The sequence below is a fragment of the Xenopus tropicalis genome, chromosome 9, assembly GCF_000004195.4.
Source record: "Xenopus tropicalis strain Nigerian chromosome 9, UCB_Xtro_10.0, whole genome shotgun sequence".
NCBI classification, from domain to species: domain Eukaryota; kingdom Metazoa; phylum Chordata; class Amphibia; order Anura; family Pipidae; genus Xenopus; species Xenopus tropicalis.
In genome coordinates this window covers 14175886-14196930 of record NC_030685.2, presented here as the reverse complement: position 1 = coordinate 14196930, position 21045 = coordinate 14175886, and the positions used below count along the sequence as shown (strand labels likewise).

The following is a 21045-nucleotide window of genomic DNA, read 5'->3' as shown; positions in this document are numbered from 1 at the left end:
TCTCTCTCCCTCAAGGGGAGGAATGTAGTTAGTGCAGTGACTGAAAGCTCGTGACAGTGAGGTATAATGCCAAACATCAAAGAATGTTCCTTACAACTGTTTCTTCTTCCTTTCTATCCCTGCATAGATCCAACCTGCAGGACCTTAAAGACATAACCCACAACATCCACTATGAGACCTACAGGGTCAGTCGGCTGAACGAGAAATTCCAGTCATCACAGACAAAAGAGGTGGGGGTTTTGTGAGCCCTCTCCCAGGATCCCGAGACCGACAATGTGCCTCCAGACTGGATCATTATAGTCCAGCCAATATGGAACCAGCTGACTGCCAGGCCACTCCTACAGGGAAATGAACTCTTATCCACTGTATAGGGAAACAGACTTGATCCATCGCATTGGTCAGAGCATTTACTGCATGCAGCCTGTCTGTCCACAGGCAAAAAACATAATGCACATCTATCTGTAAGGGAAACACATTCTATTGCCTATCTATGCCACAGGCCCAGGCAAGCAAATCTACTGCCTATCTATCCTATCTACAAACAACTCTGTGTCACAGGGCCAGGCAAGCAAATCTACTGCCTATCTATCCTATCTGCACACGAATCTGTCTCACAGGGCCAGGCAAGTAAATCTACTGCCTATCTATCCTATATGCACACGAATCTGTCTCACAAGGCCAGGCAAGCAAATCTACTGCCTGTCTATCCTATCTGCAAACAACTCTGTGTCACAGGGCCAGGCAAGCAAATCTACTGCCTATCTATCCTATCTGCACACGAATCTGTCTCACATGGCCAGGCAAGTAAATCTACTGCCTATCTATCCTATCTGCACACGAATCTGTCTCACAGGGCCAGGCAAGCAAATCTACTGCCTATCTATCCTATCTACAAACAACTCTGTGTCACAGGGCCAGGCAAGCAAATCTACTGCCTATCTATCCTATCTGCACACAAATCTGTCTCACAGGGCCAGGCAAGCAAATCTACTGCCTATCTATCCTATCTGCACACGAATCTGTCTCACAAGGCCAGGCAAGTAAATCTACTGCCTATCTATCCTATCTGCACACGAATCTGTCTCACAGGGCCAGGCAAGCAAATCTACTGCCTATCTATCCTATCTGCAAACGACTCTGTGTCACAGGGCCAGGCAAGCAAATCTACTGCCTATCTATCCTATCTGCAAACGACTCTGTCCCACGGCCAGGCAAGCAAATCTACTGCCTATCTATCCTATCTGCAAACGACTCTGTGCCACGGCCAGGCAAGCAAATCTACTGCCTATCTATCCTGTCTACAAACGACTCTGTATCACAGGCCCAGGCAAGCAAATCTACTGCCTATCTATCCTATCTACAAACGACTCTGTATCACAGGGCCAGGCAAGCAAATCTACTGCCTATCTATCGTATCTGCAAACGACTCTGTATCACAGGGCCAGGCAAGCAAATCTACTGCCTATCTATCGTATCTGCAAACGACTCTGTCTCACAGGCCCAGGCAAACAAATCTACTGCCTATCTATCCTATCTTCAAACGAATCTGTCTCACAGGGCCAGGCAAACAAATCTACTGCCTATCTATCCTATCTGCAAACGACTCTGTCTCACAGGCCCAGGCAAGCAAATCTACTGCCTATCTATCCTATCTACAAACGTCTCACAAGGCCAGACAAATCAATTTAACCGTCCATGTATTTTACAGTGGAAGAACTCTACTACCAATCTCTCCTCCAGGCTAGTGAATATATGGCCTATCTAGCCTATGCAGAACAAAATCTATTGCCCATCCCATGGGCAAACAAATACACTGCCTATCTATTGTACAGGGAAACAATTCTACTGCCTATCAGTTCATCAGGCAAACTATTCTACTGCCTATCTGTTGTTCAGTGAACGTAAACTAAGGTCTATTCATTCTTCAGGCAAACTATTCTACTGCCTATCTGTTCTACAGGGAAAGTAAGCTACTCCTATCCATTCTTCAGGCAAACTAATCTATCTCAAGGGCAATTCTTCTTCCAGTTTATAGACTTCAGGTTTGCTCTGAAGGCAGTTAGGTGAGATTTGGAGAGAATGTCTATTATCTGTTCCAGATACCCCTGCAAGCTCAGCTAGAAGGCCAGTTAGGGTAAGATTTGAAGAGAATGTCTATTCTCTCTCTCCCAGATACCCCTGCGAGCTCAGCTAGAAGGCCAATTAGGGTGAGATTTGAAGAGAATGTCTATTCTCTCTCTCCCAGATACCCCTGCAAGCTCAGCTAGAAGGCCAATTAGGGTGAGATTTGGGGAGAATGTCTATTTGCTTTTTGAGATACCACTGAAAGCACCAATTAGAAGGCTAATTAAGGTGAGATTGGGGAGAATGTCTGTTTACTCTCCTAGATACCCTAGAAGGCCAGTTAGGGTGAGATTTAGTGAAAACATCTCTTCTTTCTCTTGAATACCCAATTAGAATTTGAGTTAGGGTAAGATAGGGGAGAATGTCTATTTGCTCTCCTACTGTAGATACCCCTGGAAGACCAATTAGGGTGAGATTTGGGGAGAATGTCTATTTGCTCTCCTATAGACCAAAGCCTAGCTAGAAGCCAGTTGGGGTGAGATTTAGGGAGAACACCTCTTCTTTCTCTTAAATGCCCTTGAAAACTCAAGTAGAAAGTGAGTTAGGGTAAGATTGGGAAGAATGTCTATTTGCTCTCCTAGATGCCCCTGAAAGCACCAACTGGAAGGCCAATTAGGGTGAGATTGGGGGAGAATGTCTATTTGCTCCCCTAGAAACCATTGAAAGCCTAGCTAGAAGGCCAGTTAGGGTAAGATTGAGGAGAATGTCTATTTGCTGTCCTAGATACCCCTGAAAGCACCAACTGGAAGGCCAATTAGGGTGCGATTGGGGAAGAATGTCTATTTGCTCCCCTAGAAACCATTGAAAGCCCAGCTAGAAGGCTAGTTAGGGTAAGATTGAGGAGAATGTCTTATTTGCTTTCCTAGTAACCCAAAAGCCCAGCTAGAAGGCTAGTTAGGTTGGATTTTGGGTGAAAATATGTTTGCTGTCCCAGATATTCTTGTATATTTTATGTTATGAGCAAAGGGGGGCCCTGAACAAAGATTGGTCGCCCAAAGGGACATGAACTGATCTGCCCAGCAACAAACTTATCACCCTATTCATGCCCAATCAAATCAGCACCCCGTGGGGCAATGTCACTGATCCAACATAAGGCCATCCCTGAACCGACTCAGCACCACACCTTGTTGCCACCTCACTAGCCGCCACACCAGTATCCCTATCGGCCTATGGCACTGCAGAATGTTGTATAGGTACTAGTGTTTTTTAAAAGAATTAAAAATTTTTATCAAGAATAAACAACCGCGACAAACCGGCGGAGCACCGGCGAGACCAGCAGGCGATCCAGATTTGGTTCTGGTACCCCCAGCGACACGATGGAGAGATGGAGACAGTGCCGGTCTATGGGGGGGGATGAGAGACTGATAGGAAGAAGATGTTTATATATAATGTACCGATGTATTTACAGAATAAGGCACGCTCTCACCGCCATTTCCTATCTATACTCTATTGGGTCCATATTTTATCAAAGCTTTTTTTTGTATAACGTTGGTGTTTCAGCGTCTGGAATCCTCTATAAATAAACGCCTTTCAGACCTGACACATCGTGATTTGTGTTCCTTTGCAAGCGACTGTCGGGGCGCAGTCTGTAGGGGCTCCATTATACGCGGGTCTGTAAATCAGCTACAATGGTTTAGGAGTCAGAACTACCGGAACAGCATAGACGCTCCCAAATGATTGCACCTTTACTTTTTCTTTAAAATGGCCGATAGAAGGAGACAGTTTTGGGGGAATATTCCTGCTTCTGTAACGCCCCATAGATCCTACTGACACAATGTCTGTCGGCGTTCCAGGGCTGTGTGATAAATGTGCTGCTAATGGAACGTGTCCGTTTAATGATACCAGCAGGATAGCGCTTTGGTCATGGGTATGTGATTTGTCTTTGTACATCAGGCAGGGGAATAAAGGCTTTCTTCTGCCCAAGGCCACGAGCAAGGGATGTGCAGAATATTATGATACACTTCAAAGGGTCACTATGCACATAGTTTTATGGTATCTCTCTGTACAGGCTATGAGCAAACTTAGGGGGCTGTTCCTGCTGAATTGTGCTTAGAACAGGGGAATCCCTATGCTGCCATAGTTTTATGGGATCTCTCTGTACAGGCTATGAGCAAACTTAGGGGGCTGTTCCTGCTGAATTGTGCTTAGAACAGGGGAATCCCTATGCTGCCATAGTTTTATGGGATCTCTCTGTACAGGCTATGAGCAAACTTAGGGGGCTGTTCCTGCTGAATTGTGCTTAGAACAGGGGAATCCCTATGCTGCCATAGTTTTATGGGATCTCTCTGTACAGGCTATGAGCAAACTTAGGGGGCTGTTCCTGCTGAATTGTGCTTAGAACAGGGGAATCCCTGTGCTGCCATAGTTTTATGGTATCTCTCTGTACAGGCTATGAGCAAACTTAGGGGGCTGTTCCTGCTGAATTGTGCTTAGTACAGGGGAATCCCTATGCTGCCATAGTTTTATGGTATCTCTCTGTACAGGCTATGAGCAAACTTAGGGGGCTGTTCCTGCTGAATTGTGCTTAGTACAAGGGAATCCCTATGCTGCCATAGTTTTATGGTATCTCTCTGTACAGGCTATGAGCAAACTTAGGGGGCTGTTCCTGCTGAATTGTGCTTAGTACAGGGGAATCCCTATGCTGCCATAGTTTTATGGTATCTCTCTGTACAGGCTATGAGCAAACTTAGGGGGCTGTTCCTGCAGAATTGTGCTTAGTACAGGGGAATCCCTATGCTGCCATAGTTTTATGGTATCTCTCTGTACAGGCTATGAGCAAACTTAGGGGGCTGTTCCTGCTGAATTGTGCTTAGTACAGGGGAATCCCTATGCTGCCATAGTTTTATGGTATCTCTCTGTACAGGCTATAAGCAAACTTTGTTCAGTTTTCAAGATATGAACAATTTTTACCCTTTTGATATAATGAAGTTTAACCAACAACGCCACCTGCTGGTCATTTCAGTTGGTAGAAAATTATGTTAGTGAGATAAGGAACAATGTTGCTCTGCTCGTAAAATGAAGCTAGTGAGCATGGGCGTCCGCAGAAAATTTTCCAAGGGGGGGCAAGTAAGCTAGTATCATCCTGCAACAGACAAATATATATATATATATATATATAAATATATATATTTTTTTTGCAGGATGATACTAGGGGAGGCTAAAGATGGCCCATACACAGACTGACCTACAGCTAATGTGACACTTAGTGGATTCGCTGCTGGCGTAAAAAGTTAACCTCCCAACTACCTCTTGCCGTTCCCACTGACTCCCAGGGATACTGTACAAAAGTGCGGGGGGGGCTTTTTTTTTTTTACCCTAAAATGTTTAGTATGTTAAAGTATTTATACGCGCATTTCTGTGAGGGGATCTGCAAACATTTGTGTTTGTGATCAGGGCTAGTTCGCATTCAAATTCACTTTTATTTTTAATGGTTTTTCAGTTATTTAGCTTTTTGTTCAGCAGCTCTCCATTTGGTATTTCAGCAGCTATCTGGTTGCTAGGGTCTTATTTACCCTAGCAACCAGGTAGTGGTTTAAACAAGAGATGGGAATATGAATAGTTAAGGGGCCTACTTGGAAAAATAAGTAATACAAAATTATAATAATAATAAAATTGTATCCTCACAGAGCAATATTTTTGGCCCCCATTTGAAATCTGTATAGAGGCAGAACAGAGGCCTGTGTATAGTACCTGGGTATAGTACCTGTGTATAGTGCCTGTGTATAGTACCTGGGTATAGTACCTGTTTATAGTGCCTGTGTATAGTACCTGGGTATAGTACCTGTGTATAGTGCCTGTGTATAGTACCTGGGTATAGTACCTGTTTATAGTGCCTGCGTATAGTGCCTGCGTATAGTACCTGGGTATAGTACCTGGGTATAGTACCTGGGTATAGTGCCTGTGTATAGTGCCTGGGTATAGTGCCTGGGTATAGTGCCTGCGTATAGTGCCTGGGTATAGTGCCTGGGTATAGTGCCTGGGTATAGTGCCTGGGTATAGTGCCTGTGTATAGTGCCTGCGTATAGTGCCTGCGTATAGTGCCTGGGTATAGTGCCTGTGTATAGTGCCTGCGTATAGTGCCTGCGTATAGTGCCTGGGTATAGTGCCTGGGTATAGTGCCTGGGTATAGTGCCTGGGTATAGTACCTGGGTATAGTGCCTGGGTATAGTGCCTGTGTATAGTGCCTGGGTATAGTACCTGGGTATAGTACCTGGGTATAGTGCCTGTGTATAGTGCCTGGGTATAGTGCCTGCGTATAGTACCTGCGTATAGTACCTGCGTATAGTGCCTGCGTATAGTGCCTGCGTATAGTGCCTGCGTATAGTGCCTGGGTATAGTGCCTGCGTATAGTACCTGCGTATAGTACCTGTGTATAGTGCCTGTGTATAGTACCTGGGTATAGTGCCTGGGTATAGTGCCTGGGTATAGTGCCTGGGTATAGTGCCTGTGTATAGTACCTGTGTATAGTACCTGTGTATAGTGCCTGTGTATAGTACCTGTGGGATGAAATCTGCAGCAAAAGTTGAGAGTTGGTTCTCAGGTAAAGTTACAGCTGCAGATTCTTCTTTTCAGTCTTCATTTGTTTCCAGTTTGCAAAATCTCCCGATCCCTGTGTGCATCTGTGCTCTGATTGGTCAATTTTACTGTCTGTCAAGGAAGCTGTGCTCTGATTGGAGAATCCACAAGAAGAAAGATCCAATCGGAGCACAGCAAAAACGGGCTTGAGGAGACAGTGCAGAAAGTAAGGTTTTTTTTGCTACTTTTCCAGGGGGGGGCAAGTGCCCCCTCTTGCCCCCTTCTGTGGACGCCCATGCTAGTGAGTATCTGGTGGTTCAGCTTTAGGGTTGTGACAGACGGGGAGATTAGTCGCCCGCAGGTGACTAATCTCCCCGATATACCATTCCACTGGCAAGAATGTAAATTGCTGGTGGGATGGTAAAGGCGGCGCCGTGATAGGCAAAGTTCGGCGATTTCGGCGCTGCGTATGCGATCCCACCGGCGATTTACATTCTTGCCGGTGGAATGGTATATCGGGGAGATTAGTCACCTGCGGGCGACTAATCTCCCCGTCTGTCACGGCCCTTAAGCAAAGCAACATGAGCAACAAGGCTTTACTTCTCTCAGTAACTTTAGTGTGCCCAGTTGGCTGATATGAACAGCAGGTGGTGCTTGTGCTACAAAATCATTAAATTAGTGTGAGAACTGCTAATATCTTGAAATCTAGAAAAAAAGTTACTGTTGATTGCAAAACATTACTTTGTGTCATGGGTTTACATCTCCTTTAAGACACAATGCTCCGGGTAACAGGAAAACAGCTGAACAAAAGTTCTGTTACATTTACATTTATCTATCTATCATCTATTTCTATTTTGCCTGTTTATAGCTATTATCTGTCATCTCACTATATATATCTCTTTAGCTTTCTCTGTCTGTCTCCATCTGTTTATATCTATTCATCACTTATCTATTTATCTATCAATCAATCATCTATCTTATTCTCTCTGTGTCTATCATCTCACTATATATTCCTCTCTAGCTTTCTCTGTCTCCATCTGTTTATATCTATTCATCACCTATTTATCTATCAATTAATCATCTATCTTATCTCCTCCATCTGTCTCTATCTATCTATCTTATCTCCTCCATCTGTCTCTATCTATCATCTATCTATCTATCATCTCACTATATATTTATCTCTAGCTTTCTCTACTCCATCTGTTTATATCTATTCATCACCTATTTATCTATCAATTAATCATCTATCTTATCTCCTCCATCTGTCTCTATCTATCTATCTTATCTCCTCCATCTGTCTCTATCTATCTATCTATCATCTATCTATCATCTATCTATCTATCTATCTATCATCTCACTATATATTTATCTCTAGCTTTCTCTGTCTCCATCTGTTTATATCTATTCATCACCTATTTATCTATCAATCAATCATCTGTCTATCTATCTCTATCTTTCCATCTGTTTATATCTATCTATCTATTACTATCTCTCCTGTTTATATCTATCATCTCACTATATATTTCTCTCTAGCTTTTGTCTGTCTCCATCTATTTATATCTATTCATCACTTATCTATTTATCTATTGATCAATCAACTATCTCTATCTGTATCTATCTCACTATATATTTCTCTCTAGCTTTCTCTGTCTGTCTGTCTCTATCTATTTATATCTATTCATCACCTATCTCTTTATCTATTGATCAGTCATCTACCTCTGTCTCTATTATCTCACTATATATTTCTCTCCAGCTTTCTCTGTCTGTCTCCATCTGTTGTATATCTATTCATAACCTACCTATCTATCTATCTATCTATCTATCTATCTATCAATACATAGATGACATTACCCTAGTTAATGCTCAGGTCAGAGTGGAAAGAAGCAGGGTGCCATTTCTCAGTTGGCGGATCCCAGGCTGCAGGGACAGGTGGCGAATGGCAAACACGTGGCCGGTGGTTGGGAAATGGTGGGGCACGCCTTGGTATTTGCTCCCTTAATGATTAACAAATATTAGCAGTTTCCAGAAGGCCATCACAGAGCGGCTGCTTCTCTTGTGCAGAGTTATAGGGGAGCGGGGTTGAGACTTGGGCGCCCAACACTGAGGGGGTGGGTCAGCAGATAATTTTGCCACCCCAGTTAGACTCAACTCCCCCAACATGGGGCAGTCTGTAACTCTCTGGCCAATCTCCTTAGACCGGGTGAGTTGGTATAACAATACAGAAAGCAGACTCTTTCTGGAATACAAAGCACCCTGGTGTTCACTTCAATTCAGTTCACTTCAATTTGGCTGAGTCCAATAGACTAACTATTCTGGCCTAGATTGGCAGAAGCTTTCTATTCAGGCTATGAGAAAACCCAAGGAGTTACCCCTGCTCTGGAGAGTTCCATTTACTGTAGTGTTTGAATGGCCACGCCCCACGAGCCTGCTCAGCCACACCCCCTCAAGCGCTCTTGCTATTCAGTTACAATATTTTGCCTAAATAAATGACTTGTTATAAATGTAGTGAATGAATAAACACAGAGAAGCCATCTTCCTGGAGCAGGTTTTTGGCTATTTCCATCCCACCCAGTTATGACCGGCCCACTCTCCAAGTAGCCACGCCCCTTTTGCTGCCAGAAGATATCCACTACCTACCCAAGCCGAATCCCATTTATATCAGTGGGAAGTGTCATGGGTTATAGATCTTGGGCAACTCATGTCGATGCTTAGTAGCCAAATTGCATGTAATGTCACTCTATGGCAATAAACCTTTGTTGGCACTTCCTATCTTCCATAGTCTTTCCTCAGGCTAAACATATTTAGAGGTTTAGTTACCCTTTAATACGTGGAAAGTACCTGTAAGTGGTACAGCTAGATTTATTGACATAGTTTCAGCTTTAGCCAGGACTCTGTCTCTATTACTTATGGACATAAAGATGAAATGGTGCCAGGTTATAGGGAGGGAACTAGATAGCCAGCCGGGCACATATTAAGCAATACACATGACGCGTGTAGCGTGGAAGCTCCTGGCAGGAATACAAAGCCATCTCTATGGAACAGCCCAGGTCACACTAATGGTTCTGTGAGGAATTTGGCCCTGGGTGGGGCAAGAAACGTCAGAAGAATTTCCAACTGGGATCTCTATTCAGGGGCAATTAAATGCCCATAAAAACGTTCCTGGAAGCCGTTTGTCACTTCAGAGCATGAAGCCAAAAGCTCACAACTCCCAGAACCCTACAAAAGGGCTCAACTGCAGCACAGCCCAATACAAAGCAGACTCCGAAAGCCCAAATGACTTGTTTAGTTATGTGCCAGCCATGTAATAATGCTCTTCATGCTTCAACTGCTAATGGACGTAGAGAGCTGGGATTCAACAGAGGCTAAAGGGTCAAAGGCTTGGGCAATTTCTAAATATATAAAGAATTAATGTTGCCCTCCTGTCTCCACCTTGCCCTACTGTATCCACCTTGCCCTACTGTATCCACCTTGCCCTACTGTATCCACCTTGCCCTACTGTATCCACCTTGCTCTACTGTCTCCACCTTGCCCTACTGTCTCCATCTTGCCCTACTGCCACCATCTTGCCCTACTGTATCCACCTTGCTCTACTGTCACCATCTTGCCCTCCTGTCTCCACCTTGCCCTACTGTCTCCATCTTGCCCTACTGTCACCATCTTGCCCTACTGTCTCCATCTTGCCCTACTGTCACCATCTTGCCCTCCTGTCTCCACCTTGCCCTCCTGTCTCCATCTTGCCCTACTGTCACCATCTTGCCCTACTGTCTCCATCTTGCCCTACTGTCACCATCTTGCCCTCCTGTCTCCACCTTGCCCTACTGTATCCACCTTGCTCTACTGTCTCCACCTTGCCCTCCTGTCTCCACCTTGCCCTCCTGTCTCCATCTTGCTCTACTGTCACCATCTTGCCCTACTGTCTCCATCTTGCCCTACTGTCACCATCTTGCCCTACTGTATCCACCTTGCTCTACTGTCACCATCTTGCCCTCCTGTCTCCACCTTGCCCTACTGTATCCACCTTGCCCTACTGTCACCATCTTGCCCTACTGTCACCATCTTGCCCTCCTGTCTCCATCTTGCCCTCCTGTCTCCACATTGCCCTACTGTCTCTATCTACCTGCAGTGGTTATCAGATGTTTTTTTTTATTCAGGTTTCCCTTATAGGTGCAACCTTTGGCCAGGGCCTGCCTTTCCTTATAACAAAGTTACCAGTATAGGAAAACCTTGTTGTTTGTGCATCAGCCAATCAGCCGCAGGTTCAAAAATAAGACAGTAAATACGTTTTCACCCCAAATCTCAACATCATATACCTTCAAGCTTGGTTTCCAGTTGCACCTAGGGCAGCCTATAGGCTTTTTTTCCCTAAATGTTCCCCTTGGTGGGAGTTTAAGTTCAACACCAACATCTGGAAAGCTGCCCAGCCCTGACAGTACTCAAAGCTAAAAGAAAGAACTGCTTAAAATGCTATGATCTAAAGTTTTGGGCAATATTTGCTCAAGGCGTTATTCAAACAATCCTGCATGGAAGGCTATAGCCTGGGAGTTGCACCATCAGAGAGAGGAGCTTGGCACAAACCAAGTCAGTGGAACGGGAGGGGGGGGGACACACCTGCTGCACACCCACTGCGCGATCTCATCTTAAACCTTTCTATCTCGCTGCCCCTTACCTCTGGAACTCTATCCCTGAATCCCTCCGTAGGGAACACCCACTCACTCTCTTTAAGAAAAAGCTCAGCTGTTACTTTCTGGAGCACTAAAACACTATTTTGCCCAGTCCTGCGCTTAAGGGCAAATGCCCATACCTGGTGCACTCTTACCTTCCAGTTTGTGCCTGTATGTTACCCAACCACTTAGACTGTAAGCTCTACGGGGCAGGGACCTCCTTCCTACTGTCTCATACCACGTGGCACTTATATATATATATATTTATTGTATTTCTTTATATTATATCACTTGTCCTCCCTGTGTGTAATTGTGTATTCTGTAAGATTGTACAGCGCTGCGTACCCTTGTGGCGCTTTATAAATAAAGTTATACATACATACATTTAAGGCACACATGGTACAACCCAATCCCTTTCCATTTAATTACATAAAATGTATGTATACATAAATAAATATATGTTAGATAGAATATGCAGATAAGTGCTCATTAAGGTATTAGGAATCATATAGATAAAGGTTCCCATACCATAAAAGCAGAATAAAACTGCCAGTTGCAGGTAGAATTGATGACAGGATAAGATAGGGAAACAGAACACAAAAAGGGGGAGGCAGAGCTATTTAGTTTAGTAGGCACAGTGGGCACTTGGCTTGGAGATAAGTAATCCCAGGTATTGTGAGACCATTCTAGGAGTGGGTTTATGGCTACAGCCCCATATAACCATAAAACCCAGGGTGTTACATACAGGGCTGAGAGTCCACCACATAAGCCTGCCCCTATCTGCCAGGTAGACATTGAGCAGAACGGTGGAGTTGGTATTGGGCGGAGCTTTCTCTAAAGACTTTGTACTGGGTGTGATCCTTATACACAAGTCCCACAGTCCAACCACCTGGAACACTTGCAACTGGAGAGAGCCGGAGTACGCCCTGGAAGCAAAGAGCAACCCATCTCGCTGCTGGAACTACTCACACACAGGCAAGGTATCCCTCCAGCCTGGACGCCGGGACTCTTTACATCTTCTCTGCTGGAAAAGCCTCCCAGGACTGGGGAGATGCCAAGGTAGCACTGCAGCTGAAATGGAATTCTGAGGGTTTATGGAGTTCAGACCCAGTTTAACGAGCCAGGTTACTCACCCAGCCTCAAATTAATTAGTAGGTGTTGGCTTTAAAGCATTTGAGGAACTAGAGACTACAGGGCACCAAGCGATAACACTTCACTTTAGGGTAAAAATACCCCCAGCAGCTACAGGAGCACAGATACCCCTGGCAACAGCCAGAGAGAGAGAGAGAGGGAGATACCACCATCAGCACCAGGGGGTGAATATACCACCATCAGCTTCAGGGCTCACCTCCAAGATTGGAAATACCACCAGCTACTAGAGGAGCAAAGATACTCCCAGAGAGGAAATACCACCCGGTACTACAGGAGCAAAGATACTCACAGATAGGAAATACCACCCGGTACTACAGGAGTAAAGATACTCCCAGAGAGGACATACCACCAGCGACTACAGGAGCAAAGATACTCCCAGAGAGGACATACCACCAGCTACTACAGGAGTAAAGATACTCCCAGAGAGGAAATACCACCAGCTACTACAGGTGCAAAGATACTCCCAGAGAGGAAATACCATCAGATACTACAGGAGCAAAGATACTCCCAGAGTGGAAATATCACCAGCTACTACAGGAGCAAAGATACTCCCAGAGTGGAAATACCACCAGCTACTACAGGAGCAAAGATACTCCCAGAGTGGAAATACCACCAGCTACTACAGGAGCAAAGATACTCCCAGAGTGGAAATACCACCAGCTACTACAGGAGCAAAGATACTCCCAGAGAAGAAATACCACCCGGTACTACAGGAGCAAAGATACTCCCAGAGTGGAAATACCACCAGCTACTACAGGAGCAAAGATACTCCCAGAGAAGAAATACCACCCGGTACTACAGGAGCAAAGATACTCCCAGAGAAAAAATACCACCCGGTACTACAGGAGCAAAGATACTCCCAGAGAAAAAATACCACCCGGTACTACAGGAGCAAAGATACTCCCAAAGTGGAAATACCACCCGGTACTACAGGAGCAAAGATACTCCCAGAGTGGAAATACCACCCGGTACTACAGGAGCAAAGATACTCCCAGAGTGGAAATACCACCCGGTACTACAGGAGCAAAGATACTCCCAGAGTGGAAATACCACCCGGTACTACAGGAGCAAAGATACTCCCAGAGTGGAAATACCACCCGGTACTACAGGAGCAAAGATACTCCCAGAGTGGAAATACCACCAGCTACTACAGGAGCAAAGATACTCCCAGAGAGGACATACCACCAGCTACTACAGGAGCAAAGATACTCCCAGAGAGGAAATACCACCAGTTACTACAGAAGTAGACACACCCCTGGCATCTATCCAAGCGGAATTGTCTATTTGGCCACTGTGTAACTGCCCTTATCAGCCATGCCCAATTTAGAAATAGACTACCAGTATCTGAAATCTCCCGTGGGGATCCTGCGCTTTGCCCAGGTCTTCTTCTCCTGCACCTCCTTTAGTTTGGTGGCCAGCGTTAACTCATATGGCAACACCTATGGGAGCTGGAGCATGTTCACCTGGTGCTTCTGCTTCGCCGTCACTATAATAATAATAGCGCTGGAGGTAACAAGCTTTTGCCGCCGTGTCCCCATCTCTTGGGAGGATTTCACCTCAGCCTTCTCCATGCTGGCCACACTTATGCTCTTCACTACTTCCATCATGTATCCGTCTGTCTTCCTCAGGGGTGGGTGCAGCGGCCGCATCTGCGGCTGTCGTGGGGCAGCTACAGCCACCTCCATCTTGTGCTTCTTTGCTTACGCCGCAGAAGTAGGCCTGACTCGGGCCAAACCTGGGGAGGTTGGTGGGTTTCTCTCCACGGTGCCTGGGTTACTCAAGGTCTTACAGTCCTACGTGGCTTGTTTGATCTTCTCCCTCCTTCCAAGCATTCCTTATGGGAACACGGGTGGACTCCAGTGGTGTGTCGCTGTTTACTCCATCTGCTTCATTTTCACCACCCTTATCGTTTTCCTCACCATCGGGGGTCTTTTGGCATTTCTATCCCAGCACCTTGAGAAGGCCCTCATCGGATACAACATCCTGTGTGTAGCCATGTACATCACCGTGGCCATCATCTGGCCTTATTTCTTTTTCAAGGACACCCCAAGCAGGCCAGACACTTGTCAGCTTGTCAGTGGATGCAAATGGGACAATGCCCTCGGAGTGACATTCCTCACCTACTTCAACCTAGTGGCTTACATTGTAGACTTGGTGTACTCCTTCAAAATGGTTTTCATCACTGTCCCGGCCTAAATTCTCCCATTCGAACCAGACAAAGCTTTACTTTGTTTTTATTCATCCCCAAAAAAAGGTAAAATTCCTGCAACACATGGTATTAAATTGTTATGTAATTGCATTCTGTCACGCCTATCACATGGCCTCTGGGGGGCACTGTTTCCTTGAAGTGTAGAGATCATATCATTTCTACTATCCCACTGATTGTTGCTTCTTACTTTAGAAGGACATTGGGGCACTGCCACTGCATAAATCTTGTGACGTAGACCAGGTTACTAGGGATGCTTTGCAATTGGTCTTCTTTTATTTTAGAATTTCTGAATTATTTAATGGAAGCTTTCCTATTTGCACTGGTTGCTAAGGTAACAGTTGTTCTAGAAATTGGACTGTGGTTAAAATGGCAGCCTGCAGAGTTGGCCTGGGCATCCTACAGCCCACCACAGAACCTGCCAGACAGTGGCACTAGTGTCCCCTTAATGTTTTTTTTTTTCTTTTTACAAAATTCTGTGTCAGTGGTTTTGTGATGGCAGGTAGTGATTGGAGGAGAGTTCTGTCCAATCATTGGGCTGCAAGTAAGAGGGCCAGCAGATATGGAAGGGACAGAGCGAGAGACAGGAGAGTGAGAGGAGAGCTAAAGGCAGGGGTTCTTAAATAGTGGGGTTTCCCTATTGTGGGAGCTGGGGGGGGGCTCAGTCTGGGGCAGGGGTTCTTAAATAGTGGAGTTTCCCAACTGTGGGAGCTGGGGGGGGGGGGCTCAGTCTGGGGCAGGGGTCCTTAAATAGTGGGGTTTCCCAACTGTGGGAGCTGGGGGGGCTCAGTCTGGGGCAGGGGTTCTTAAATAGTGGGGTTTCCCAACTGTGGGAGCTGGGGGGGGGGCTCAGTCTGGGGCAGGGGTCCTTAAATAGTGGGGTTTCCCAACTGTTGGAGCTGGGGGGGCTCAGTCTGGGGCAGGGGTTCTTAAATAGTGGGGTTTCCCAACTGTGGGAGCTGGGGGGGCTCAGTCTGGGGCAGGGGTTCTTAAATAGTGGGGTTTCCCAACTGTGGGAGCTGGGGGGGCTCAGTCTGACCAGCACTAGGGTGAGATTTGGGGGGGATTGGTAATTTATTCTCCTTGAAAGCCCAGTTGAAATTTGGGGTGACTATGTATATATTCTTGGCACTATGGCTGAATGACTGATACATCTGGGCCCCCCCAGGTCCCCTTAGCCCCATGCTTTCAGATCCTCTGCCCCTAGGATGATGGTTTCCTGTTATAATGACTTTATATACCAAGTGAAGCTGTGAATGAGCAAGGGGGGTATATTACTAGCACGGCATGCATTCCATACATTCTGTTCGTTAATGATAACCTGCGCTAATTATGTACAACCTTTTCACTTTTGAGCTGCATTAAATACATTTTGGAAAAGAGCTGGCTGCTGCATTAAGTGTCGTTCTCTTTTGGGTTTGGTTTAATGGTGCCAGTACAGTCTGCAGGGGCCCGTGACAAGGGCGTTGCCAACAATGGGGCGATTATGTTATTGGGCCACATACACATTGGCAATTTGTTCCTCTCTATAGGCCAGAAGTATGATCCGACAGCTGGGGGACAAACAACTTGTCAAGCTTTACTCGTCCAGGCCTTTGCCAGTTTGGGCGTGGTTATTTGAAAGTGTGTGTGGCCTGTGTAGAATGGGATGTGGTCCAAATTTTTAGATGCAGAATGTAGAGAAAGATACAAAATAGGCCCTGGCATTCTAAGTACAAAGAAGCTTAAACAGCCCCCCCAGCCCAATAAATAGTGAGTGTCTATGGCATCTTTCAGCAGCCTCTGCGGCATTTGCCTGAACCCACAGATTGCCAGTCCGGGCCTGACCTCCCCACTCTCTGATATCTGTTGGCTGAGGGCCACATCATGCCCAACCCCAGAACACTATCCTAAAGGATATTATATGTACTTAGCCCTATGTACTCATGCCCAAGCTCAGAACACTACCCTAAAGGATATTATATGTACTCATGCCCAACCCCAGAACACTATCCTAAAGGATATTATATGTACTTAGCCCTATGTACTCATGCCCAAGCTCAGAACACTACCCTAAAGGATATTATATATACTCATGCCCAACCCCAGAACACTATCCTAAAGGATATTATATGTACTTAGCCCTATGTACTCATGCCCAAGCCCAGAACACTACCCTAAAGGATATTATATGTACTCATGCCCAACCCCAGAACACTATCCTAAAGGATATTATATGTACTTAGCCCTATGTACTCATGCCCAAGCTCAGAACACTACCCTAAAGGATATTATATGTACTCATGCCCAACCCCAGAACACTATCCTAAAGGATATTATATGTACTTAGCCCTATGTACTCATGCCCAAGCCCAGAACACTATCCTAAAGGATATTATATGTACTTAGCCCTATGTACTCATCCCCAAGCCCAGAACACTACCCTAAAGGATATTATATGTACTCATGCCCAACCCCAGAACACTATCCTAAAGGATATTATATGTACTTAGCCCTTTGGCCACAAGGTGGCACCAAAGCCACAGGATGGTAATACTAACCAGGCCACTAACAGTAAAACCCATACTAGCACCCAGCACACATGGCACAAAGAAAGATCTGATTTAAAGGTAATGCAAACCCAAAAAATACAGTGTTCCTTACTGAAGAAAATTACATTTTCTTCCATTATACAACATTTTGTGTCTGGGTTGAGCTCCCCTGATTGGTTGCTGCATTAAGACATTCGTACCATGATCCCACTATGGGTTGCCAGCCTACACCCCACTCTTGGATACATATAACAGCAGAAACCTACTTAGCAGTCAGTTTCAATTCATTTTATTCTGCACAGATGCAGGAATCAGTGCAGTCTGCAGCAAGTAATACTGATGTCTGGGCTGCCATCAGTAACCCTGGGGCCCCATATTGCTACGTTAGCAGGGCTGTGCCAACAATTAACAAAAATTTATGCCCCTGATCCACCCTGGGCACTCTGCAAATATGCCTAAATTCAGAAGATCCACCCAACCCCCACCTACTCACCACAAGCCCTGCCCCTTTCACAATCTGCCAATTGGGCTTTTCCATTGCTACACGGTATCCCTACAGCCGGCAGAAACCATTCATTCTACTGCATACACTGAGAAATGTGTAATACCAACATAACAACAGATGCATACTTTGGTAACCCATAGCAATCAGCTGGCAGTTAGCACTGCTTGAAAGCAAACATCTGATTGGTAGCTATGGGTTACTAGGCCTGCAGCCAACTCTGCTTGGGTTATTTTATTAGCCCCCGGGTTGGTGTAAATGATAAAAATGCATACGATTCGGCCTGTGTTTGACTGTGGGACTGGGTCACCAAATAACATGATATCAGGGGCCCATATTACAAATATTAGGCACAGTAAGTGCTAACTTATCTCCAGTAAGTGCCGTATAGACCTATGATAGAAATGGTTATAGGGAAGTTAATAAGAACCTGCAAGGTTCACCAATGGAAAGAGGCTTTCTGCAACATTGCCACTAGGGGGAGCTATGACCCATGCAACTTACATGATATGGATGAAATTACAGAAGGCGTCTTTCCATTGGTGAAAGATGCTCCACCCCACAAAATTGCTTTTTGGAACCAAATTATGACAGTACTGGGTGTCTATGGCAAGTGGTAAGGATGGTTGTACCAAGCCAGGAAACAATGGAATCTTACAAAAGACTGAAACAGCAAAGTAGGGAATAATTGTGCATTGATTAATATTTCCATTGGCCAAAGGGAAGAGATGAAGGTACAAACAGGCCGAGGGTCGGCTATGTCCCACACCCTGAGTACAGGGCCAGCCAATGGTTAACTAAACCGGTCGCGCCTATATATGCAGGCATTCTATATGTAAGAAGCCGTCAGATCATTTGTGCCCCCCCCCACTCCTTTATAATATGCACAGAGCTTCGGCAAAACAGCGAGTGGGTGTTAATAACAGTGGGGAAGCGGGAACCTATCACGACGGACCCCCCTTGCACACACGTGCTGCTCACTGCTCACTCATCTTAGTAACTGATGTGCCAAAGAGGCAAAAATATCATCTCTATATCAAGGCAACTGGGATTTCCAACAGCGCCACCGGATCCAAAGAGCTTTCAATCTATTCTTTAATACAGAGGGGAAGGGTGTAACCTGCCAAACTAGGTGGGTCCCCTTTTCGCTCCTGCTTTCTAATCATCCATTGCCACCATCTGTAATAATGGAGTCCCATACTACTACCCCAATACTGGTATAAGATAGAAGGGCCCTCCCCTCAAGAGGCCCCACTTATTAGCACACAAGTTACCTGGCCCTCTGGGTGGTGGGGATCTGCCAACCAGTTAAATGGGGTTTCAATTAATTAATTTATCCCAATTAATGATGCATGGGTCAGAAACACTATGCCCCAACTATCCCTTACTATGAAGCCACTGGTGATGTCATGAGGGGAAGGGGATACCACTAATGTCCCTGGACCCCCATTAAAGGGATAGCGGGTTGGATTTCTGGAAGTGGGTATAGATATGGGTCTGCGGGTTTTGGGTGTTATCTGTAATTCTTATTTTATATTATATTATCTATATTTTACTCCTTCTTTTATTAAACTCTTCCTTCACCCTCTTTTGATGATGTCATTTTTTCTTTGCAGCAACAGCAGTTCCTATTTAATGGTGGTCAGTGGGTCACAGAGCATGGCAGGTCGGGGTAGCGAGTCCGGGTCCAGGTAGGGTTGCCACCTCTCCTGAGTAGGAACTCTGGGCAGGGAGGCAGGGTGTGACATTAGTGGGTGGGGCAGTGATGTCACAGGGTGGGCCGTCATCATCATCATGGGGGAAACCTGGGAAACATTAACCCCAGCAATGCCACTACCTGCTGGAATCACTTCAGCCATGTCCCTATCCCCGCTCACCATACCCCCCAGTCCCATAATTTCAGCCACGTTGCTTCTATTTCTCCTACTGGCAGACAGACAGTTCCATGGGATCTGGGCCCAGTGGTGCCAATTAAAGGTGTCGGTAGCACTTTAACACAGTCCCAGGGAGCTAATCCTTCTTGTGGCAACATAAAGGCAAAGTATTCACACAGAGGCATACAATGGAACAAACAAGATACAATTCCATGTTTGCCAACCTTCTAAGTGATATTAAAAGAATAAGAGAACAAACAGAGATTAGGGGCTGTCACAAAGTGACAGGCACGGATAGAGACAGAGAAGAGGCAGTCAGGTAGGGGATTTACATAAGAAGGTTGTTTACATCAGAATGTTTCTATGCCTGCTTTATTTACAGGATGTTGGGATCCTTCGGAAGACTTGTTCTAACGACAGATTTAAAAAGGCACTGTCACCGGTCTGCTGTGGATAGGGGCAGGGAAAGTCCTATAGAGTGCAGAGTGCAAGCTGCCATGTTGCTGCTATTTCTGGAACCACACTACTTCCTGTTACAGTAGTAACTGCTTTATTTCCTGTCAGGTGATATCTGAGGGAGCACACAGCCCATCACAAAATGATGGCGCAAGGGAAAGGATCAGGGTCGGACTGGGCCGCCGGGACACCGGGAAAAGTCCTGGTGGGCCCCGGTGGCCCAGACCCGACCCTTGCCGGCGCTCCCTCTGCCTGACCGTTCTCCCCTTAATGTGTTAAATTTACGCGCAGAGGACGTCAGGTGGGGGATCCTGCGGGGGGGTTAGGGAACACGGCCGGCGGGGGCACCTGCAGGGTCCCTGGGGCAGGAGCCCCGGTGGGCCCTGGAAAGGATGTAAAAGGGCAATATTTACTTATATATATTCAAGTTTGGTGAGATTCTTTAATATTTCACTTAATATAAAATAAAAACTATCTGTTGGTTACATGGGGGTATAGGTTTCCATTAAAGACACCTCAGCTCTGGAAATGCATTGCACTGTATTTAAACTCCAGCTCAGTGTAATTGAAAATAAGGCATGTGTGTGGGTGTTATTTACGGTAGCAATATTGCAGGTTTTATTGGGCCGGCTGTGATTTAGGGACAGCCGCCGCCGGGTTCATACGACTCCCCCGCAGATGCAGAGAGGCTCCCCAGGTTGGGATATAGTGGCTGGATGCATTATTTAAAATGGCATAGAGTGAGAGTTCTGTAAAAGCAAATGAATATTTCACCTTTAAACTGGTGTTTGTCTCTCAGACAGCAGAAAGGAGCCAGTCAGAATATCTAGATATTTCAGTAGCTGTTACAGGGCTTCTACTGTCCCCATTGTACAGTTATAGCAGTGGGGTTTTACAGGCTGTGTAGAAGCACTTCAAATGCCTGCCTTGTTCATACGAGTACTGGAAACATGTTAGAGGGGAACTAAACCCCTCTGGGGTAAAATAAATAAATCCAAAGGGTTTGTATAGGACTAAATGAAAG

The 21045-nt window shown here is 45.6% G+C and overlaps 3 protein-coding genes across 5 annotated transcripts in view; all 3 read left to right on the top strand.

Annotated features, from left to right (window-relative positions):
• septin12 (septin 12) overlaps window positions 1-3662 on the top strand; it is a 75071-nt gene extending 71409 nt beyond the window's left edge. For 2 of the 3 annotated variants that reach the window (XM_031892699.1, XM_031892700.1), the window contains one exon: window positions 128-622. In XM_031892699.1, coding sequence (XP_031748559.1) covers window positions 128-245 — 118 coding nt within the window. In that variant the 3' untranslated portion in view covers window positions 246-622. 3 annotated transcript variants of the gene reach the window in all.
• Window positions 462-3664, top strand: LOC116407768. The gene is made up of 2 exons (XM_031893757.1): window positions 462-505; window positions 860-3664. The coding sequence occupies exons 1-2, from the start codon at window positions 491-493 to the stop codon at window positions 1763-1765; spliced, it is 921 nt and encodes a 306-aa protein (XP_031749617.1). The 5' UTR covers window positions 462-490; the 3' UTR covers window positions 1766-3664.
• A 10077-nt stretch (window positions 3665-13741) lies between these two features.
• Window positions 13742-15358, top strand: LOC100492971 (myeloid-associated differentiation marker homolog). Its single transcript, XM_004918116.4, has one exon. The coding sequence runs from the start codon at window positions 13767-13769 to the stop codon at window positions 14646-14648; it is 882 nt and encodes a 293-aa protein (XP_004918173.2). The 5' UTR covers window positions 13742-13766; the 3' UTR covers window positions 14649-15358.
• Window positions 15359-21045: the final 5687 nt, after the last annotated feature.

Bases quoted from the DNA above. Each gene is read 5' to 3' on its own strand.
- LOC100492971 (XM_004918116.4), top strand. From the start codon at position 13,767: ATGCCCAATTTAGAAATAGACTACCAGTATCTGAAATCTCCCGTGGGG.